Raw genomic sequence first — 18974 nt, forward strand, 5'->3', positions numbered from 1 at the left:
CCGCCCTGTCAGTGTCCCTCACTCCCGACCCACAGCCCCCTACTAATCCTACCTGCAGCCCCCTGCTAGCTCAGTCCTGCCCCCCTAGCCCTGCCGGTGCCCCTCACTCCCGACCCGCAGCCCCTGCTAGCCCAGCCCTGCCCCCCCAGCCCTGCCGGTGCCCCTCATTCCCGATCTGCAGCCCCTGCTAGCCCAGCCCTGCCCCCCAGCCCTGCCGGTGCCCCTCACTCCCGACCCGCAGCCCCTGCCAGCCCGGCCCTGCCCCCCCAGCCCTGCCAGTGCCCCTCACTCCCGACCCGCAGCCCCTGCCAGCCCAGTCCTGCCCCCCAGCCCTGCCGGTGCCCCTCACTCCCGACCCGCAGCCCCCTGCCAGCCCAGCCCTGCCCTGCCCCCCTAGCCCTGCCGGTGCCCCTCACTCCCGACCCGCAGCCCCCCCCAGCCCAGCCCTTCCCTGCCCCCCTAGCCCTGCCGGTGCCCCTCACCCCCGACCCGCAGCCCCTGTCAGCCCAGCCCTGCCCTGTCTCCCCAGCTCTGCCGGTGCCCCTCACTCCTGACCCGCAGCCCCTGCTAGCCCAGTCCTGCCCCCCAGCCCTGCCGGTGCCCCTCACTCCCGACCCGCAGCCCCTGCCAGCCCAGCGCCTGTCTCACTTCATGCCCTGCTGGAACACTGAGTTTCTCCTGGTTTTGCAGATGATCAGATCAGCCCATTGCACCACCACGATGCTGACGAAGAAGGACGTGTGGCAGGTGAACTCCACCACCTTGCGCTGCTCGTACGTCTGGGAGGGGAAAAAGGGGGAGAGTGTCAGCACCAGCCCCCCCCCCGAAACTGCCCCCCAGCCAAGGCTGCCCCCAGCCATTGCAGTCAGGTGCCGATTAGCTCACTCTTGCAACAATGTCAGGGCTGTGTGTGTCCGACACCCCCCGCTGGAGGGTGTGTGTGAAACACAACCCGCCCTGGCAGGGGCCGAGGACAGCTAGACACTCGCACACCCTGGCCAATCTGGGTGAAGCCGCCTGGGGGCTGGGAGCGGGGGCCCCATGGAAGCCAGGCCAGCAGAGAAGCCTATTTCCCCGGCTCACGAACTGAGAGGGGAAAAGGGGCCGTGGCCCATGCGCCCACCCCCCTCCTGCCCCACCTGCGCCCACGTTTGGGAGTAAAGTTCTGGGCCGGGATCCAGCGGCGTATGAAGAGCTGTGAACTGCCTGGGCTTGGTTCAAATCTTGCCTAGTCGGATAAAGCTCAGAATTTAGACTCTGGTTTTACCTTTTATTTCGTATGTAACCAACTCGGAGCTCTGTGCCCAGCACGCCCGTAAGCTCCACCCGGGGCAGCGCGTCTGTCGGCAGGGCTGGGGCGCGGCCGAAGGGGCGAAGGAACGAATGCGCTTGCCCCGTTCGGGAGGGTCTCGAGCCGTGTGAGACGGGACATTTGTGGGGTGCAAGGCCAGGGCTGGGGGATTTGCTGGTGCCTCCCTGGGTTCCGCTCGTGCGAGGCTGCGTGTAACCGTCGCACGCTGCTGGCTGGGAGTGAAGCCGGGGGCAGAGCCGGGTGAGAGGGACCCTGAGCCGGAGCGTAGAAGGGGACAGTGTCCCACAGTCCAGGCTGCACCCCGGGTCTGTCCCAGGGCCCCTCGTGGGGAGCTCCAAGGGGTGGTGACCCCAGGCCCGCCCCGCCCCGCGCTCACCCACTGCTGCCCGTAGCTGTCCTCCAAGTCGTTCACAGTCCGGTCGTCCCAGTTCAGCCGGATCCCGACCAGCCCCGAGGGCAGGAACCCGTTCTCGGCCAGGATCACAAAGTAGGCGAAAAACCCGCCCAACGCCTGGATCATCCCTGGGGGCAGAGATGGGGTTAGCTGGGGAGGGCAGGGGGGCGGGGGGGCGTTCGCTGGGGGGCAGGGAGGGGGGGTTAGCTGGGGAGAGCAGGGGGCAGGGAGGGGGGTTAGCTGCGAGGGGGACAGGGGGGCAGGGAAGGTGAGCCGGGGGGGGCAGAGGGGAGGAGGGCAGCAGAAGGGGAGGTAGCGACATGCCCTCCACACCCCACCCAGGCCTTTCACCTCGAGTGACCCCATCCCCCAACTCACTGACCTGCCCCCAGGCCCCACCCCCCTCACAGATCCACCCTCAGGCCCCGCCCCTCACCGATCTGCCTGTAGGCCCCGCCCCTCACCGATCTTTCCCCAGGGCCCGCCCCTCACCGATCTGCCCATAGGCCCCGTCCCTCACCGATCTACCCTGAGGCCCCGCCCCTCACCTATCTGCCCGTAGGCCGCGTCCCTCACCGATCTACCCCCAGGCCCCGCCCCTCACCGATCTGCCCGTAGGCCCCGCCCCTCACCGATCTGCCCGTAGGCCATGCTAATCAGCCTCTCGTTCACCAGCTTGTCTGTCCGGGGGTTTCGAGGCTGGCGCTTCATGATGTCGCTCTCGGCGGCTTCGTAGGCCAGGGAGATGGCGGGGACCTGGGGAGAGGGGGAGGGGGTTAGAGGCTGGGCCTGCCCCAGTGCAGATTGGGTGGGACTGAGCGGCAAAGGGGGCGATACGTGGGGTGAGTCCATCCCCCCTGCAATCACACCCGACATTATTGCAAGGCTGGTTTAGTCAGCACCTGCCCGGGGGGGCCGGTGCAGAGAGGGAGGGGGCGCCCGGGGGGGCTCACCATGTCGGTGCCCAGGTCGATGCAGAGGATGGTGATGGTGCCGAGGGGCAGCGGGATGTTGGCCATGATGAAGAGCAGGAAGGGGGTGATCTCGGGGATGTTGCTGGTCAGCGTGTAGGCGATGGATTTCTTCAGGTTGTCGAAGATCAGGCGCCCTGCAGGGCGAGATTTGGATGTGAGGGAGGGAACATAAGAACGGCCGGACTGGGTCAGACCAAGGGTCCATCCAGACCAGTGTCCTGTCTACCGACAGTGGCCAATGCCACGTGCCCCAGAGGGAGTGAACCTAATGGTAATGATCAAGTGATCTCTCTCCTGCCGTCCATCTCCATCATCTGACAGACAGAGGCTAGGGACACCATTCCTTACCCATCCTGGCTAATAGCCATTAATGGACCTAACCACCATGAATTTATCCAGTTCTCTTTTAAATACTGTTATAGTCCTAGCCTTCACTACCTCCTCAGGCAAGGAGTTCCACAAGTTGACTGTGCGCTGCGTGAAGAAGAACTTCCTTGTATTTGTTTTAAACCTGCTGCCCATTAATTTCATTTGGTGGCCCCTAGTTCTTGTATTATGGGAACAAGTAAATAACTTTTCCTTATCCACTTTCTCCACATCACTCGTGATTTTATAGACCTCTATCATATCCCCCCTTAGTCTCCTCTTTTCCAAGCTGAAAAGTCCTAGCCTCTTTAATCTCTCCTCTTATGGGACCCGTTCCAAACCCCTCATCATTTTAGTTGCCCTTTTCTGAACCTTTTCTAGTGCCAGTATATCTTTTTTGAGATGAGGAGACCACATCTGTACGCAGTATTCGAGATGTGGGCGAACCATCGATTTATATAAGGGCAATAATATATTCTCAGTCTTATTCTCTATCCCCTTTTTAATGATCCCTAACAGCCTGTTTGCTTTTTTGACTGCCTCTGCACACTGCGTGGACATCTTCAGAGAACTATCCACGATGACTCCAAGATCTTTTTCCTGACTTGTTGTAGCTAAATTAGCCCCCATCATATTGTATGTATAGTTGGGGTTATTTTTCCCAATGTGCATTACTTTACATTTATCCACATTACATTTCATTTGCCATTTTCTTGCCCAATCACTTAGTTTTGTGAGATCTTTTTGAAGTTCTTCACAGTCTGCTTTGGTCTTAACTATCTTGAGCAGTTTAGTATCATCTGCAAACTTTGCCACCTCACTGTTTACCCCTTTCTCCAGATCATTTATAAATAAGTTGAATAGGATTGGTCCGAGGACTGACCCTTGGGGGACACCACTAGTTACCCCTCTCCATTCTGAGAATTTACCATTAATTCCTACCCTTTGTTCCTGGTCTTTTAACCACTTCTCAATCCATGAAAGGACCTTCCCTTTTATCCCATGACAATGTAATTTACGTAAGAGCCTTTGGTGAGGGACCTTGTCAAAGGCTTTCTGGAAATCTAAGTACACTATGTCCACTGGATCCCCCTTGTCCACATGTTTGTAGACCCCTTCAAAGAACTCTAATAGATTAGTAAGACACGATTTCCCAGCACCCAACGCCCCCACTCTCTCTCCCCCCCACCCCACCCCCTCACCCTCCTCGACGCCGGTGACGATGGAGGCGAAGTTGTCGTCCAACAGGATCATGTCGGCCGCCTGCTTGGAGACGTCGGAGCCGGCGATGCCCATGGCCACCCCGATGTCGGCCTTCTTCAGTGCCGGGGAGTCGTTCACGCCGTCGCCTGTCACGGCCACGATGGCGCCCTGCGGGGGGTGACACGGGTCAGGGCCGGGGCCAGGATGGGGGGGGGGGAGTCACGGGGGGCAGAGGGGACTCAGACCTGTCTCTGGCAGCCCTCCACGATGATGAGTTTCTGCTGGGGCGAGGTGCGGGCGAAGACGATCTCCGTGTGGTTCTGCAGGATCTCGTCGATCTGCTCCGTGCTCATGTCCTTCAGGTCCGTGCCGTGGATCACGCAGGCCTTGGCGTCCCTGGGCGGGAGAGGGGGAGGGTCAGCGCTGGGACGTCTCCCCAGGCTGGCACCACTGGGCCCCCTCTCTGCACCTGCCCAAAGCCCCCTGTGCCCCCTCCTTTTGCTGCTCTGCCCCCCCTCCCCCACTCCCCCCCAGGACCAACTGGGAAATGTTTGTAATATTTTTATGAGTCCTGTGCCTGCCTCAGTTTCCCCTAGAGGGTGCATGGCCGCTCAGAGGGGGACGGGATTCTGTCTGCTCTCAGACCACTGAGCCTGAGGGAAGAGGGGGACCTTGGGGGTCTGGCAGATCAAAGGGGTCCTCTGAGGGGTTGCCCCGGAACTGGGGGCATAGCACAGGGCCTGTGGGCTCGGTGACACCCCCCCTGGGGCCCTGCCCCCCCTACCTGGGGTTGACCTGGCTGACGGGGATGTTGAGACGGGCGGCGATGTCTTCCACAGTCTCGTTGCCCTCGGAGATGATGCCCACACCCTTGGCGATGGCCTTGGCGGTGATGGGGTGGTCGCCGGTCACCATGATAACCTGGGGGCGATGGGGGGTTAATACACCTCGGGGGGGCGAGAGGGGTCACAGAATCAGAGATGAGGGTTGGAGGAGACCTCAGGAGGTTCTCGTCCAATCCCCTGCTCAAAGCAGGACCAAGCCCAACCAAAGCACCCCAGCCAGGGCGTTGTCCAGCCGGGTCCCTTCTAACCCGCCCAGAGGGGCCCAGAGCCAGGCCCTGCGGGCTCACCTTGATGCCAGCGCTACGGCACTTGCCCACGGCGTCGGGCACGGCGGCGCGGGGCGGGTCGATCATGGACATGAGCCCCACAAAGCAGAGGTTCTCGGTGGTGAAGTTCACGTCATCGCAGTCGAAGGCGAAGCCCTTGGGGTACTGCTCCTCGGGCATGTAGAAGTGACAGAACCCTGGGGGGGTCCGGGGGAGTCAGAGCCCCCAGCCGCCTGGCCCTAGCCCAGCCCCCGAGCCTGCCAGGGCCCCTCCTCCCAGCCCCGAGCACCCGTGTCCCTTCCCTCCTCACCAGCGACTCTGCACCCGTTCCCCTCCCCAACCCCCCCAATCCCCCGACGCCAGCCCCGACACCCCCCGAGCACCCACTCGCCCAGCCCCCGACACCCCCCGAGCACCCGCTAGCCCAATCCCCGTCACCCCCCGAGCACCTGCTCGCCCAGCCCCCGACGCCCCCCGAGCACCCGCTCGCCCAGCCCCCAACGCCCCCCGAGCACCCGCTCGCCCAACCCCCGACGCCCCCCGAGCACCCGCTTGCCCAGCCCCCACACCCACCGAGCACCCGCTCGCCCAGCCCGCCCAGCTCCAGGTAGGCGTTCTGAAAAGCCTCCTTCAGCTCCTCGTCCAGCGGCTGCTCCTTGCCCTGCACCAGGATGGTGGAGCAGCGGTCCAGGATCCGCTCCGGCGCCCCCTTCATCACCAGCAGGTAGCGGTTGTCGTTGGGGTCCTCAGTCTCGTGGATGGACAGCTGGGGGAGGGAGGGAGGGGGCATCAGGGGTGTGGCCGCAGCCCACCCACCCACCAAGAGGGGTAACTGCCAGCCCCCCCATATTCCCCCAGCCCCCCAGCAGGGAGCACTAACCTGCCCACCAATATCTGCCCCCATCCACCCCCCAGCCCCCTCGGATGAAAGTGGGAATTTTCTGTCGTATTTTTGAGTCCTGGGCGTGCCTCAGTTTCCCCTGCCCAGCGGTGGGGGGATGGGGTTTCCGTCTGCGCTCGGACATGGGGGAGGGAGGGAAGTGAAGGGGCCTTAAGGAACTGGCTGGACCCCAGATTCCGCACCCCTCGGCAGGGAAGCCAAGCTTGGCCGGAGCGAGGCGACCGCGGAGGTCAGTGGGGGAAGGGACACTGTCCAGACGGGGAGCATGACCGTGGGTCGCGGCAGCTTGGCCGGGCTCAGGGCCCCCAGGCCACGGCCAGGGCCCGAGGAACCCGAGTGCTGCAGACGCTGCCCGGCGTCCCTGCCGCGGGCACGACACCCCCAGGAGCCCGGCTCGGAGGCGCGGGGGCCACAGGGTGTGACATTGTGCAGCCTATATGGTTTTATAAAAACATGATAATAAGTGAATAATGTAACTGGGATAGTTTTAGAAAAAGATGGTAAAAAGTGAGTATAACGTAACTGGGATATGCTTCATGCAAAAGGTCTCTTGTAAGGTATCATTACAAAGCTCATAATCTACGGAGTGTGATCATCTGATTTGTATAAATGTACCACCCTTGTATCTAAAACTAGAAATATGAAATATAACTCTGAGGGCCTATTGTAATTATGTAAAGTGTGGACCATTAAGGATGGTTTTAAATCTTGATGACTCCCATTGTCTGCAGATGGCTGTATTTACCTGTGAGTCTTCCTGTATATGTGTGTGTTGGCAAGTGGGCAATGAAGTCTTGCAGTGACATGTGATCATGTCACCTGAACTGGAATCCATCTTTAACCTGGTGCTTTTCCAGTGAGGGGGGGGGGTGGAAACCCAGAGGGACAAAGGGTTCCCGCCTTATGCAAAAGATATATAAAGGGCGGAAGAGAACAAGGGGGGGAGGAGCCATCATGAAGAATCCCCTAGCTATCACCTGAGCTGCAACAAGAGCTGTACCAGGGGAAAGAATTGTGCCCAGGCCTGGAAGGTGTCCAGCCTGAGAAAAACTTACTGAAACATCTCTGAGGGTGAGATTATCTGTATTCAGTTTGATTAGACAGAGATTTGCGCATTTTATTTTATGTTCCTTGATGACTTACTTTGTTCTGTCTGTTACTACTTGGAACCACTTAAATCCTACTGTCTGTATTTAATAAAATCACTTTCTATTTAGTAATTTACTCAGAGTATGTATTAATACCTGGGGGAGCAAACAACTGTGCATATCTCTCTATCAGTGTTATAGAGGGCGAACAATTTCTGAGTTTGCCCTGCATAAGCTTTATACAGGGTAAAACGGATTTATCTGGGTTTAGACCCCATTGGGAGTTGGGCATCTGAGTGCTAAAGACAAGCACACTACTGCGAGCTGTTTTCAGGTAAACTCGCAGCTTTGCGACAAGTGATTCAGACCCTGGGTCTGTGTTGGAGCCAGATAGGAGTGTCTGGCTCAGCAAGACGGGGCTGGAGTCCTGCGCTGGCAGGGAAAACAGAAGCAGGGGTAGTCTTTGCACATCGGGTGGCAGCTCCCAAGGGGGTTCCTGTGACCCAACCCATCACCCTCCCCCCCTCGGCAGGGAAGCCGAGCCCGGCCGGAGCGAGGCGACCACGGAGGTCAGTGGGGGAAGGGACGCAGTTCAGACGGGGAGCATGACCGTGGGTCGCGGCAGCTTGGCCGGGCTCAGGGCCCCCAGGCCACGGCCAGGGCCCGAGGGACCCGAGTGCTGCAGACGCTGCCCGGCGTCCCTGCCGCGGGCACGACACCCCCAGGAGCCCGGCTCGGAGGCGTGGGGGCCACGGGGTCTCCCCAAGGGAAGGGGGGACCCCTGGGGGTCCGGCACGTTCCCAAGCTGGGGGTGTAGCACAGGGCCGGTGGCTCCCCCCCAACCTGCCCCCGCACTGATGGGGCCCAGACTCCCAGGCGGGGGCCGGGGGGGAGCTGGGGATCGTTCCAGGCTGGTGCCCACGGGGAATCCGAGCTAATCTGATCATCTGTCAGCACTGGAGCCAGGATTAACCTGACAGGCTGGGAACTGCAGGCAGCCACCCCCCCCCCCCAGCCCCACAGGGGAGCCAAGGGGGGCTCACGAGGAATCGGGGGTCCCAGATACTTGCGGGCTGGGGTCTGCACTCGGGACTTGGTGGTGGAGTTGAAGGGGATCTCGGACGGCTGGGGCTGCAGCAGGTTCGGGGGGCTGTCGAGGGGCTGGGTGGATTTGGGGGGCTGAGGGGGCCCCCAGTACCTGGTACTTGTTGGTGGAGTTGAAGGGAATCTCGGCCACTTTCTTGTTTCTCTCCCGCATCAGCTTGACGGAGCCGGACGACAGCTCGATGCATTTCAACAGAGCCGACTCCGAGGCGTCGCCAGCCACGTCCCGCTGCGGGCGGGGGGGTAGTTAGTAACGGGGTACCCAGACCCCCCACATCCCCAGCTCTGCCCCGGGCATGAACCCCTCCTGTGCCCCCACCCCCTGCCACATCTGCCTTCACCCCCGGGGGGCACAATGGGGAACCTCCCAGCTCCGTAGCCCCCCCCCCCGTGTCTCACCTTGAGGATGGGCACGTTGTCCTGTCCCCCCTTGAAGACGGCGCGGTTGCAGAGCCCGGCGACGTGGGACAGGGCCAGCCAGGTGGCCGAGCTCTTGTCGAAGGCCGTTCCTGGGGGGGGAAGGGGCATTAGGAGCACCCAGGGGGGCACCCCCAGGACTCCCCAATGTGTGTGACTGCCCCATCCTGGCTGCACCCCAACTTAACCCCCCTTTAGAGGGTTAGGGTGCCTGGCTCTGCCCCCAACCCCTCCCCTCTCTGGGACCCCCCCAACCCCCCAGCCCTCCCCACAGAGCCCCCAACTCTTCCCCCTCAAGAACCGCCCAGCCCCCCAGCCCTCCCCACACAGCCCCCATCTTTTCCCCCTTGAGAACCACCCCAGCCCTCCCCCTTCGAGAACCGCCCCCAGCCCCCCAGCCCTCCCCACACAGCCCCCCATCTCTTCCCCCTCGAGAACCAACCCCAGCCCCCCAGCCCTCCCCATTCTGAGACCTCCCCCCAGTGTCCCTCTGCCCGAGACCTCCACAGCATCACCCTGCTCAGCCACCACCCCAAGGAGACCCCGTCCTCATCTGGGCCTGTTCTCAGCTAGTCCCCCCGCCCTGCCCCTCCCCCCCCGCTCTGCCCCCCCGGCTCTGCTTCCCTGGTCCGCCCTGCTCTGCCCCCCAGTCCCCCTGGCTCTGCCCCTCAGTCCCCCCGCTCTGCCCCCCCGGTCCCCCCAGCTCTGCTCCCCGGTCCCCCCACGCCCCTCACCCGACTGGTCCTCGGTGGTGTCGGCCTCGTGGATCTGGTTGTCGAACCACATGTGGGCGACCGTCATGCGGTTCTGGGTCAGGGTCCCCGTCTTGTCGGAGCAGATGGTGGAGGTGGAGCCGAGCGTCTCCACCGCCTCCAGGTTCTTCACCAGGCAGTTCTTGCGCGCCATGCGCTTGGCCGTCAGCGTCAGGCAGACCTGGGCGGGGGGAGGGGGGTCAGAGAGGCCACAGGGGACCCCCCCATCCAGAGACCCTCCCGTCTAGAGACACCCCTCAGCACAGCGGTACCCCCAGCCCGGGGACCACAGACCCCCCAATCCAGAGATTCCCCCCAGGCCAGGGACCCTGAGCAAACCTCCCAAATCCCCCCCCCCCGGGACCCCGCCCCACAACCAGAGAAATCCCTCGGGGAGCCCCCCAGCGCCAGGGGCTCTGGGGCTCCCGGCAGCGCCCAGGGCAGGACGTACCGTGACGGTGGCCAGCAGCCCCTCGGGCACGTTGGCCACGATGATGCCGATGAGGAAGATGACGGCCTCCAGCCAGGAGTAGCCCAGGATGAGGGAGAGCACGAAGAAGGAGACGCCCAGGAACACGGCCACGCCGGTGATCAGCTGGATGAAATGCTCGATCTCCACGGCGATGGGCGTCTTGCCGACCTCCAGGCCCGAGGCCAGCGTGGCGATGCGGCCCATCACCGTGCGGTCACCCGTGGCGATGACCACCCCACGCGCCGTGCCTGTGGGGGCAGGGGTCAGCCAGCGCCCCTCACTCCCGACCCGCAGCCCCTGCTGGGCCAACCCTGCCCCCCCATCTCTGCCGATGCCCCTCACTCCCGACCCGCAGCCCCTGCCGGCCCAGCCCTGCCCCCCCCCCCAGCTCCGCCGGTGCCCCTCACTCCCGACCCGCAGCCCCTGCCAGCCCAGCCCTGCCCCCCCAGCTCTGCCGGTGCCCCTCACTCCCGACCCGCAGCCCCTGCTGGGCCAGCCCTGCCCCCCAAGCCCTGCCGGTGCCCCTCACTCCCGACCCGCAGCCCCTGCCAGCCCAGCCCTGCCCCCCCAGCTCTGCTGGTGCCCCTCACTCCCGACCCGCAGCCCCTGCCAGCCCAGCCCTGCCCCCCAGCCCTGCCGGTGCCCCTCACTTCCGACCCACAGCCCCTGCTGGCCCAGCCCTGGGCTCCCCCCCCCATCCCTGCCGGTGCCCCTCACTCCCGACCCGCAGCCCCTGCTGGGCCAGCCCTGCCCCCCCCAGCTCTGCCGGTGCCCCTCACTCCCGACCCGCAGCCCCCCGCACAGGGCTCACCCTCGACGCAGTTGGTGGAGAAGAAGGTGATGTTGCGGGTCTCCAGTGGGTTGTCGTGGGTGCAGTCGGGGGAGCGGGTCTGTGGCTCCGATTCGCCCGTCAGGGAGGAATTATCCACCTGCGGGGGGGTGGGGGGGCAGACCCGGGGTCAGAGCTGGGTGCGGCCCATTGGCTGCCCCCCCGCACCGTGGAGATGGGACCCCAGGGCAGGGCAGGGGGATGAGGAACAGGGAAACCCAGAGCGGGGGCTCAAGGGGCTCTGGGCTGGGAGTCCTGGGGGTGGGGCTGGGCTGGGGGAGGGGCGGCATTTGGAGATGGGGAGTTGGAGCGTCGGCGGTTTTGAGAGTTAGGGGAGAAGCGGGGGTTGGGGGGCTCAGAGTGGCAGGTTGGGGGATGGGGGCCGGAGCGGGGGATGGGGGGCTGAGCATTGGGGGGACCAGAGCGGGGGTCTCACCTTGCAGCCGTGGGCCGAGATGATGCGCAGGTCGGCAGGGACGCGGTCGCCCCCCTTCACCTCCACCAGGTCCCCGACGACCACCTCCTCCGCGTTCAGCTGCATCTTCTCCCCTTCCCGGATCACCAGGGCTTGCTGGGGGGGGGGGGGGGGGCAGGGGGTTATGGGGAGATCTGGGTCCCGACCCCGAACCCTCATGTCCCCAAGCCACAGACCACCCCCCTCCCACCTACAAATACAGACACATGGGGGGAGGAGCAGGGGTGCTTTGTGTAGGGCCTACAGAAACCAGGCCAGTGGGGGCTGGGGGAGAGGACAGGGTATTTACCGCTGACCCACGCTGAGTCCCCCCATCCCCGCCCCCCCGGCCCCCTCACCTGGGGGACCATGTTCTTGAAGGACTCCATGATCTTGGAGCTTTTGGCCTCTTGGTAGTAGGAGAAGCAGCCGGTGATGATGACGACAGCGGCCAACACGATGCCCAGGTAGAGCTGGGGGAGGGGCGGGGGGGTCAGTACCCGCGGGGGGGTCAGCCTCCAGCCAGCCCCCACCCCTCCCCCCATCACCCACACCCTGCCTGTCTCCCCCTCCCCCGATCATGCCCCCATCCTCCCACATGCCCTGCCTCATTCAGCCCCCTCTCGGCCCCGACCCCCTCCACAGTCACAGCCCGGGCTGGGTCCCTCCATCCCGCCCCCCCCGTCCAACCCCTTCCCCCCCACTGAGCCCCCCAGCATTGTCCCCAGACAGCCTGCCCCTGTCCTGCGCCCCCACCCCGTCCTGCGCCCCCCCCTCCCCCCCCGCGCTCACGTTGTCGTTGGCCGGGTCGTCCTCGGTGCCGGCCTGGATGCCGTAGGCCAGGAAGCAGAGGATGGCTCCAATCCACAGCAGGATGGAGAAGCCCCCGAAGAGCTGGCGGCAGAACTTGACCCACTCGGGGGTGGTGGGGGGGGGCGTCAGGGCGTTGGGCCCGTCCCGCACCAGGATCTCCTGCGCTTTGCTGTGGGTCAAACCCTGGGGGGCAGGGGGAGATTAGACCCCCCTGGAGAGACCCCCCCAAGCCGGCCCAGCTCCCGCTCCCTGGGTCCCACCTACCCCTTCAGCCCCCCACCCCGCCGCACCCCTCCCTCTGGGGCTGTCAGACTCACCCCAGCCCCTGCCCTGCCCCACCCCCAGGAAATGGGGCGAGGGGTTACGGGAGCGAGGGGAGATAAACAGGGGTGGGGGACATGTGGGGCAAGGGGCATATGGGGATCTCGAGGGACTGCACTGCGCTGGGAGGTTCACGGAGAGCCAGGAGTGCTGGGGGGGCGGGTTACCGGGGGGCTGGGGGTGCTGGGGGGGCGGGTTACCGGGGGAGGGGGGGCCTCTCACCTGCACACAGTCCGTGTTGTATTTTCTGCAAACTTCCTCGATGGACATTTTGTGCTCAGTCTGAGAAGTAGGAAGGAGAAAAAGAGTAAGAGATGCCCCCCCAGCCAGCGCCCCCCCCTGCTCCCCACCGCCAGCCCCCTGCCACCAGCCAGTGCCCCCCTGCTCCCCACAGCCCCCCGCCCCCCCAGCCAGCGCCCCTTGGTCCCCACAGTCCCCCACCCCCCTGCTCCCCACCACCAGCACTCCCTGCTCCCCACAGCCCCCCGCCCCCCCTGCTCCCCCCAGCCAGCCCCCCCCCCCACTCACCATGGCCACTTCCTTCTTGAGATCGTCCAGGTCTCTGGCCTTGGCATCTTTGCTCCCCTTCTTGGGCGACTCCTTCTCGCTCTTGTCCTGCGTGGTGGCCACGCGGTAGCTGTCTGAGCGGCCGTACTGGGGGGGGGCGGGGGGGTCAGCCGGGACCGGGGACCCCCCCCCGGTGCAGGGCGTGTGCTCAGCCAGCGCCGTCCCGGTGCCCCCCCCGCCCCCTGCCCCCAGGGGCTCCCCGTCCCCACTCGGCTGCCCCACATCACCTCCCCCCAGCACCCCCAGGGGCTCCCCGTCCCCTTGGCTCTCCCTGCCCCACATCACCTCCCCCCAGCACCCCCAGGGGCTCCCTGTCCCACCTCGGCTCCCCCTGCCCCACATCACCTTCTCCCAGCACCCCTAGGGGCTCCCTGCCCCACATCACCTCCCCCTGCCCCACATCACCTCCCCCCAGCACCCCCAGGGGCTCCCCGTCCCCCCTCGGCTCCCCCTGCCCCACATCACCTCCCCCCAGCACCCACAGGGGCTCCCTGCCCCACATCACCTCCCCCTGCCCCACATCACCTCCCCCCAGCACCCCCAGGGGCTCCCCTATTTCCCCCAACACCTTCCACCCACACCCCAGAAATGGTCTCATCCAGAAAAGCCCCCTCCCCCAACCCCGGCCATCCTCCCCCCTCTCCCACCTGCTCCCCCTCCGCCGCTGCCCCCCCTCAGGATTTCAGACCATCTGCTCCCAGCGGCTGATCCGCCCATGGGGGGGGGGGGGCTGATGTGCCCCCGTGGGAGTGAGATGTGTCCTGGGGGGGCGGGGGGGGCACTGTGAAGCTGCCGCGTGCTGCCCTGCCCCCCACATCTCCCCTTGCGGTGGGGTCAGGCCCCGGGGGGGGCGGTGTCCGGGCAGTGTCCCAGATCATTCCTCCCACCGCTGCCAGCCCGCCGGGCCCCAGAGCTGGGGGTCGCTGGTGGAGTAGCCCCATGAATACCGGCCCCTGGCGTGGGGTGCTGCATGGGGGGGGATACAAAACAGGGCCCCCAACATACCCCCTCCCGACCAGCAGAGGGCAGCGGTGGGCACTCAACTCACACACACACACACAAACACACAGACACGCACACAGCGTCACACACACACACAGAGCATCTCACAAACAGTGTCACACACACAGAGCATCACACACACACACAGTGTCACACACACACAGAGCATCACACAGAGTGTCACACACACATACAGAGCGACACACACACAGAGTGTCTCACACACAGCGTCTCACACACACACACAGCATCACACACACGCACACAGAGCAACAGACACAGTGTCACACACACCGCATCTCACACAGAGTGTCTCTCTCACACACACACACACACAGCGTCACACACACACACAGAGCGACACACACAGTGTCACACACTGACGAAATGGACATTTTCTGTATGAGTTGCAGGGGGCCTCTGTGTGCCTCAGTTTCCCCCGGCAGTTTGCGTTGCTGCCCTGGGGGCTCAGGGTTCCGTGCTCCTGAGGCGGGGTGGGGCCCAGCTGGGCTGCTGGGAACAGGGGAGGGGTTGAGGGCCCCGGCCGATGGAAGCTGGGAACCCCGCGGGGACACAGGGCTGAGGGCAGGTAGGGGGTCCCGAGGGGCGCCGGGAAGGGGCCGGATGCTCTGAGCCCCGAGACGGGATGGACCCACTGCGGCCTGGCTGGGGGTTGCTCTGCCCTGGCCCGACCAGCTGCTTTGACCTTCATCTCTGGTTGCGGCCAAGTGACCAATAAACCCTGCTCGGCCGTGACGCTGCCCGGCCCGGCGTCCCTGCCCGGCGTCCCTGCCAGCCCTGGCCGAGGGGCCACAGTCCCTGTGCGGGCACCAGGCCCCCAGGAGCCCCCCCAGGTGGGGCAGGGTCTCCGTCTTGGAGGTGGAAGGTGGTGGGGCCCATCCCGAGGGAAGGGGGGACCCTGGGGGTCCGGCACGTAGTTCTGGAGATGGGGTGTAGCACAGGGCCTGTGGCCGAGTAACACACACACACACACACACACAAGGTGTCTCCTGCAGCCAGGGACTCCCCACCCTTGGGCAGCCTCCTCTGCCCCCAGCCGTGACAGGGGGAGGTGATGGGGGCACCACTGAGGGTCACTCTGGGGAGCGACAGAGCGGGGTGCTGGCAGGAGGCGCTGTGTGGCTGGGGGGGGGACAGACAGAGGAGTGAGTGGGGGGTGGTGCTGGGGGCAGTTTCCTGGGGGGGGGGTCTGGCTGCTTGAGAGGTCAGTGGCGATGTGGGGGGACCTGGTCACTCGCCTCGGCCCTCCCAGCCCTGACCTTGCTGAGCCCCCCCCTGCAGCGCTGCGGCGGGGGGGGGGGGGGCGTGAGGGCAGCGCTGGCTCTGTGCCAACACTGCAGTAGACACAGCGCCGAGCAACACAGAGCCTGGGGGGGTGCACAGGGACCCCCCCAAGCCCCCCAGCACAGAGCTGGGCCCCCAGCCGGGAACCAGCCCCCCCATCCGGGAACCAACCTCCCCCATGTTCCCCAGCACAGAGCTGGGCCCCCATCCGGGAACCAACCCCCCCCCCCATGTTCCCCAGCACAGAGCTGGGCCCCCATCCGGGAACCAACCCCCCCCCATGTTCCCCAGCACAGAGCTGGGCCCCCATCCGGGAACCAACCCCCCCCCATGTTCCCCAACACAGAACTGGGCCCCCATCCGGGAACCAACCCCCCCCCCCCCCATGTTCCCCAGCACAGAGCTGGGCCCCCATCCGGGAACCAACCCCCCCCCCATGTTCCCCAGCACAGAGCTGGGCCCCCATCCGGGAACCAACCCCCCCCCCATGTTCCCCAGCACAGAGCTGGGCCCCCAGCTGGGAACCAGCCCCCCCCCCATGACCCCCCGCCCCTGTTCCGGCGCCAGGCCGAGGGTCCCTGTGACCGATCCCCAGCTGGGCAGCGATGGGGGGGGGTCATGAGATAGATAAAAGAAACGGCAAGAAACTGCCGCCCCCCCAGGCCGGAGCGCCCCTCTCTGGGCCCTTTGAAGTAAGGAGTGGGGGGGTCTCATGAAATCCCCCCCTTTTTTTTTTAAATATCCCTGGAACACGCAGCCTGCGGCCCTGGCCTGGACCCCCCCACACCGAGGGAGAGGGGCGGGGGCATCGCACGGGGGGGCGATGCGGGGGGACCTGGGAAGCATCAACCCCCCCCCATGACTCAGACACGCCCCGAGACCCGGGGGAGGGGGGGGCGCGTTCACGCTTCAGCGGGGGGAGGAGCAGCCCCCCCGCTCCCCCCCTCCTCTCCCCTTCGTGCGCTCGCCAAGGTTACAGCTGCTGCATGCGGCCCCCCCCGCCCCCCCTTCCGGACAGCAGGCGGATTAAGCCGAGAGCCCGGAGCCATATGCTCCCCCCCCCCCGCGCCCGCTGCCCCTCCCCCACCCTGCTCCCCTCCCCCACCAGCCCCCCCGCCCCACTCAGCTCAGGTCTCACTCCGAGCCCCCCTCTTTGGGCCCAGCGGCGCCCGGCTGAGGTTGGGCCCCCCCCCGGGTTGGATTAATTGGGGGATTAATTAAAGGATTAATGAGCGGGATTAATGAGCGCATCGCTGCACCCCCCAGGTCCTGGGCCCCCCGAACCTCCCCCTCCAGGTTCATCGCCAAGGGTGGGGGGGTCAGGCGCTGTGACCCCCCCCGCGGGGTCTCCCCAGGCTGCGCTATTGAGGGGGGGTGACAATGAGCTGCAGGCCCCCCCATTTCCCTCCGCTCCTGCCCCCCCGCCCTGCCCCTCCGTCACACCCTGAGGTCCTGGCTTTGGGGGGTGCCCATTCTGCCCATCCCCCCGGTCCAGGCAGCCCCCCGCCATTTCCCCTCTCCAGCCCCCCCCGCAGTAACCTGCCCCAGGGCCCCCCAAAAACTGCCCTCCACCCCCCCCCCCACGTGTCCTGGAGCCAAAGATCAAAGACAAGGCTAGAAATATGGGGGGGGGGGGGCTGGCAGAGGAGACAGGAAGGTTATTGTGTGGGGAGGGGCCCCACGGGGGTAGGAGACACACACAGCCTGTGCACACACACACACACACACACGGACACACACACACCGCACACCCGTGCACAGACACACTGCACACACACACACCCCACACACAGACACCGCGCACCCACACACACACCGCACACTGTGCACACACACACACCACGCACACTGCGCACGCACACCCCACACACAGACACCGTGCACGCACACACCCGCACACACACACACACACACCACGCACACTGCACACACAACACACACACCACACAGACACACCACGCACACTGCGCACACACAACACACACACGCACACAGCCTGTGCACACACACACACGGACACACACACACCGCACACCCGTGCACAGACACACTGCACACACACACACCCCACACACAGACACCGCGCACCCACACACACACCGCACACACAGACACCGCGCACCCACACACACACCGCACACTGTGCACACACACACACCACGCACACACACCACGCACACTGCGCACACACACGCACACACACCACGCACACACAACACACACACGCACACTGCGCACACACACACACTCTGTGTACAGACACCACGCAGACACACACCACACGCACACACACCACACAGACACACTGCGCACACACACACCGCACACAGACACACAAACCCTGCGTAGATATGGACACGCACACCGCCGCAGTGTCTCACCCGCAGAGACATCCGCAGCTCACACACGTACCCTGACACACACCCGTTCGCACACTCAGTTGCAGCATTGCGCACATCCACACTGACACCAGGACACACACACCAGCGCCGATGCCAAGACAACCAGTCCCTTGCACACTTGTAGACACACACAGGGGCTGCAGCTTGCACGCACACACGCAGGACTGGCCTGGTTGCACACTCGCACATTTGCACAGTCATAGACACGGGGATAAGCCCCTCTCACGCTCACACGCATGACTGACCCCGTGGCACACTCGCAGATTTGCACACTCGCCGACACATGCAGGGAGAACCCCTCACACATTCACACGCCGGGCTGCTCCGTTGCACACTCGCAGACCCCCCCTGCACACTCACGGCGCCCCCTTGCACACGCGCCGCCCTCCGCACTCACACGCAGGCGCCCCGCCCCCCGCGGTGCCTACCCCCATGCCGGCGGTGGGGGGGTCTCAGCCCGGCGATCGGGGCGCTCCGCGGACGGACAGACGGACTCGGGGCGCGGGACGGGCGCGCTCGGCTGCCAGGTTCGCCGGACTGAGCCGAGCCCCGCGGTGCCGGGGCAGTGTCTGTGCCGGGGCGGCTGCGGCAGCCAATCAGCGCCCCCCCGCCCCCCCGGACCCACAGCCAGGCCCCGCCCCCTTTACTGCGGATTCACCTTCTCCAAGGTGGGGGCCACCACGGGGCTGGGGATGGAGAGTCCCCCCTCGCGGAGCCCCCCAAACACCCCTAACCCCACAGCCCCGACCCCACAGAGCACCCCAACCCCATAGCCCCCCAAAACACCCCTAACCCCACAGATCACCCCAACCCCATAGCCCCCCAAAACACCCCTAACCCCACAGATCACCCCAACCCCATAGCCCCCCAAAACACCCCTAACCCCACAGATCACCCCAACCCCATAGCCCCCAAAACACCCCTAACCCCACAGATCACCCCAACCCCATAGCCCCACAAAACACCTCTAACCCCACAGATCACCCCAACCCCATAGCCCCCCAAAACACCCCTAACCCCACAGATCACCCCAACCCCATAGCCCCCCAAAACACCCCTAACCCCACAGATCACCCCAACCCCATAGCCCCACAAAACACCCCTAACCCCACAGCACCGACTCCACAGATCACCCCAACCCCATAGCCCCCAAACCCTCAGGGCTCCCAAGGCCTCCAAATCTCCCC

At 65.0% G+C, this 18974-nt stretch overlaps 1 protein-coding gene across 2 annotated transcripts; it reads right to left on the minus strand.

Annotated features, from left to right (window-relative positions):
• Positions 1-609: 609 nt before the first annotated feature.
• ATP1A3 (ATPase Na+/K+ transporting subunit alpha 3) lies at positions 610-18372 on the minus strand. Of its 2 annotated transcripts, none has more exons than XM_065573919.1 (20): positions 18216-18372; positions 13040-13165; positions 12734-12793; positions 12170-12373; positions 11737-11850; positions 11360-11494; positions 10906-11023; positions 10074-10342; positions 9605-9803; positions 8853-8962; positions 8548-8682; positions 5934-6126; positions 5382-5557; positions 5034-5170; positions 4495-4645; positions 4249-4417; positions 2660-2814; positions 2339-2462; positions 1689-1834; positions 610-779 (listed from the first exon to the last, which is right to left on the minus strand). In XM_065573919.1, the coding sequence occupies exons 1-20, from the start codon at positions 18219-18221 to the stop codon at positions 645-647; spliced, it is 2862 nt and encodes a 953-aa protein (XP_065429991.1). In that variant the 5' UTR covers positions 18222-18372; the 3' UTR covers positions 610-644. The 2 variants fall into 2 exon arrangements, with proteins under 2 accessions (XP_065429991.1, XP_065429992.1); XM_065573920.1 differs by having other exon boundaries at positions 13040-13126; positions 18216-18365.
• Positions 18373-18974: the final 602 nt, after the last annotated feature.

Source organism: Chrysemys picta, chromosome 20 (genome assembly GCF_011386835.1).
Source record: "Chrysemys picta bellii isolate R12L10 chromosome 20, ASM1138683v2, whole genome shotgun sequence".
Taxonomy (NCBI): domain Eukaryota; kingdom Metazoa; phylum Chordata; order Testudines; family Emydidae; genus Chrysemys; species Chrysemys picta.

Coding starts and splice junctions, on each gene's coding strand:
- ATP1A3 (XM_065573919.1), bottom strand. Junction 8,963..9,604: donor CACCACCGAGGACCAGTCGG/GTGAGGGGCGTG, acceptor TTCCCCCCCCAG/GAACGGCCTTCGACAAGAGC. Junction 5,171..5,381: donor GCCGTAGCGCTGGCATCAAG/GTGAGCCCGCAG, acceptor CATCGCCCCCAG/GTTATCATGGTGACCGGCGA.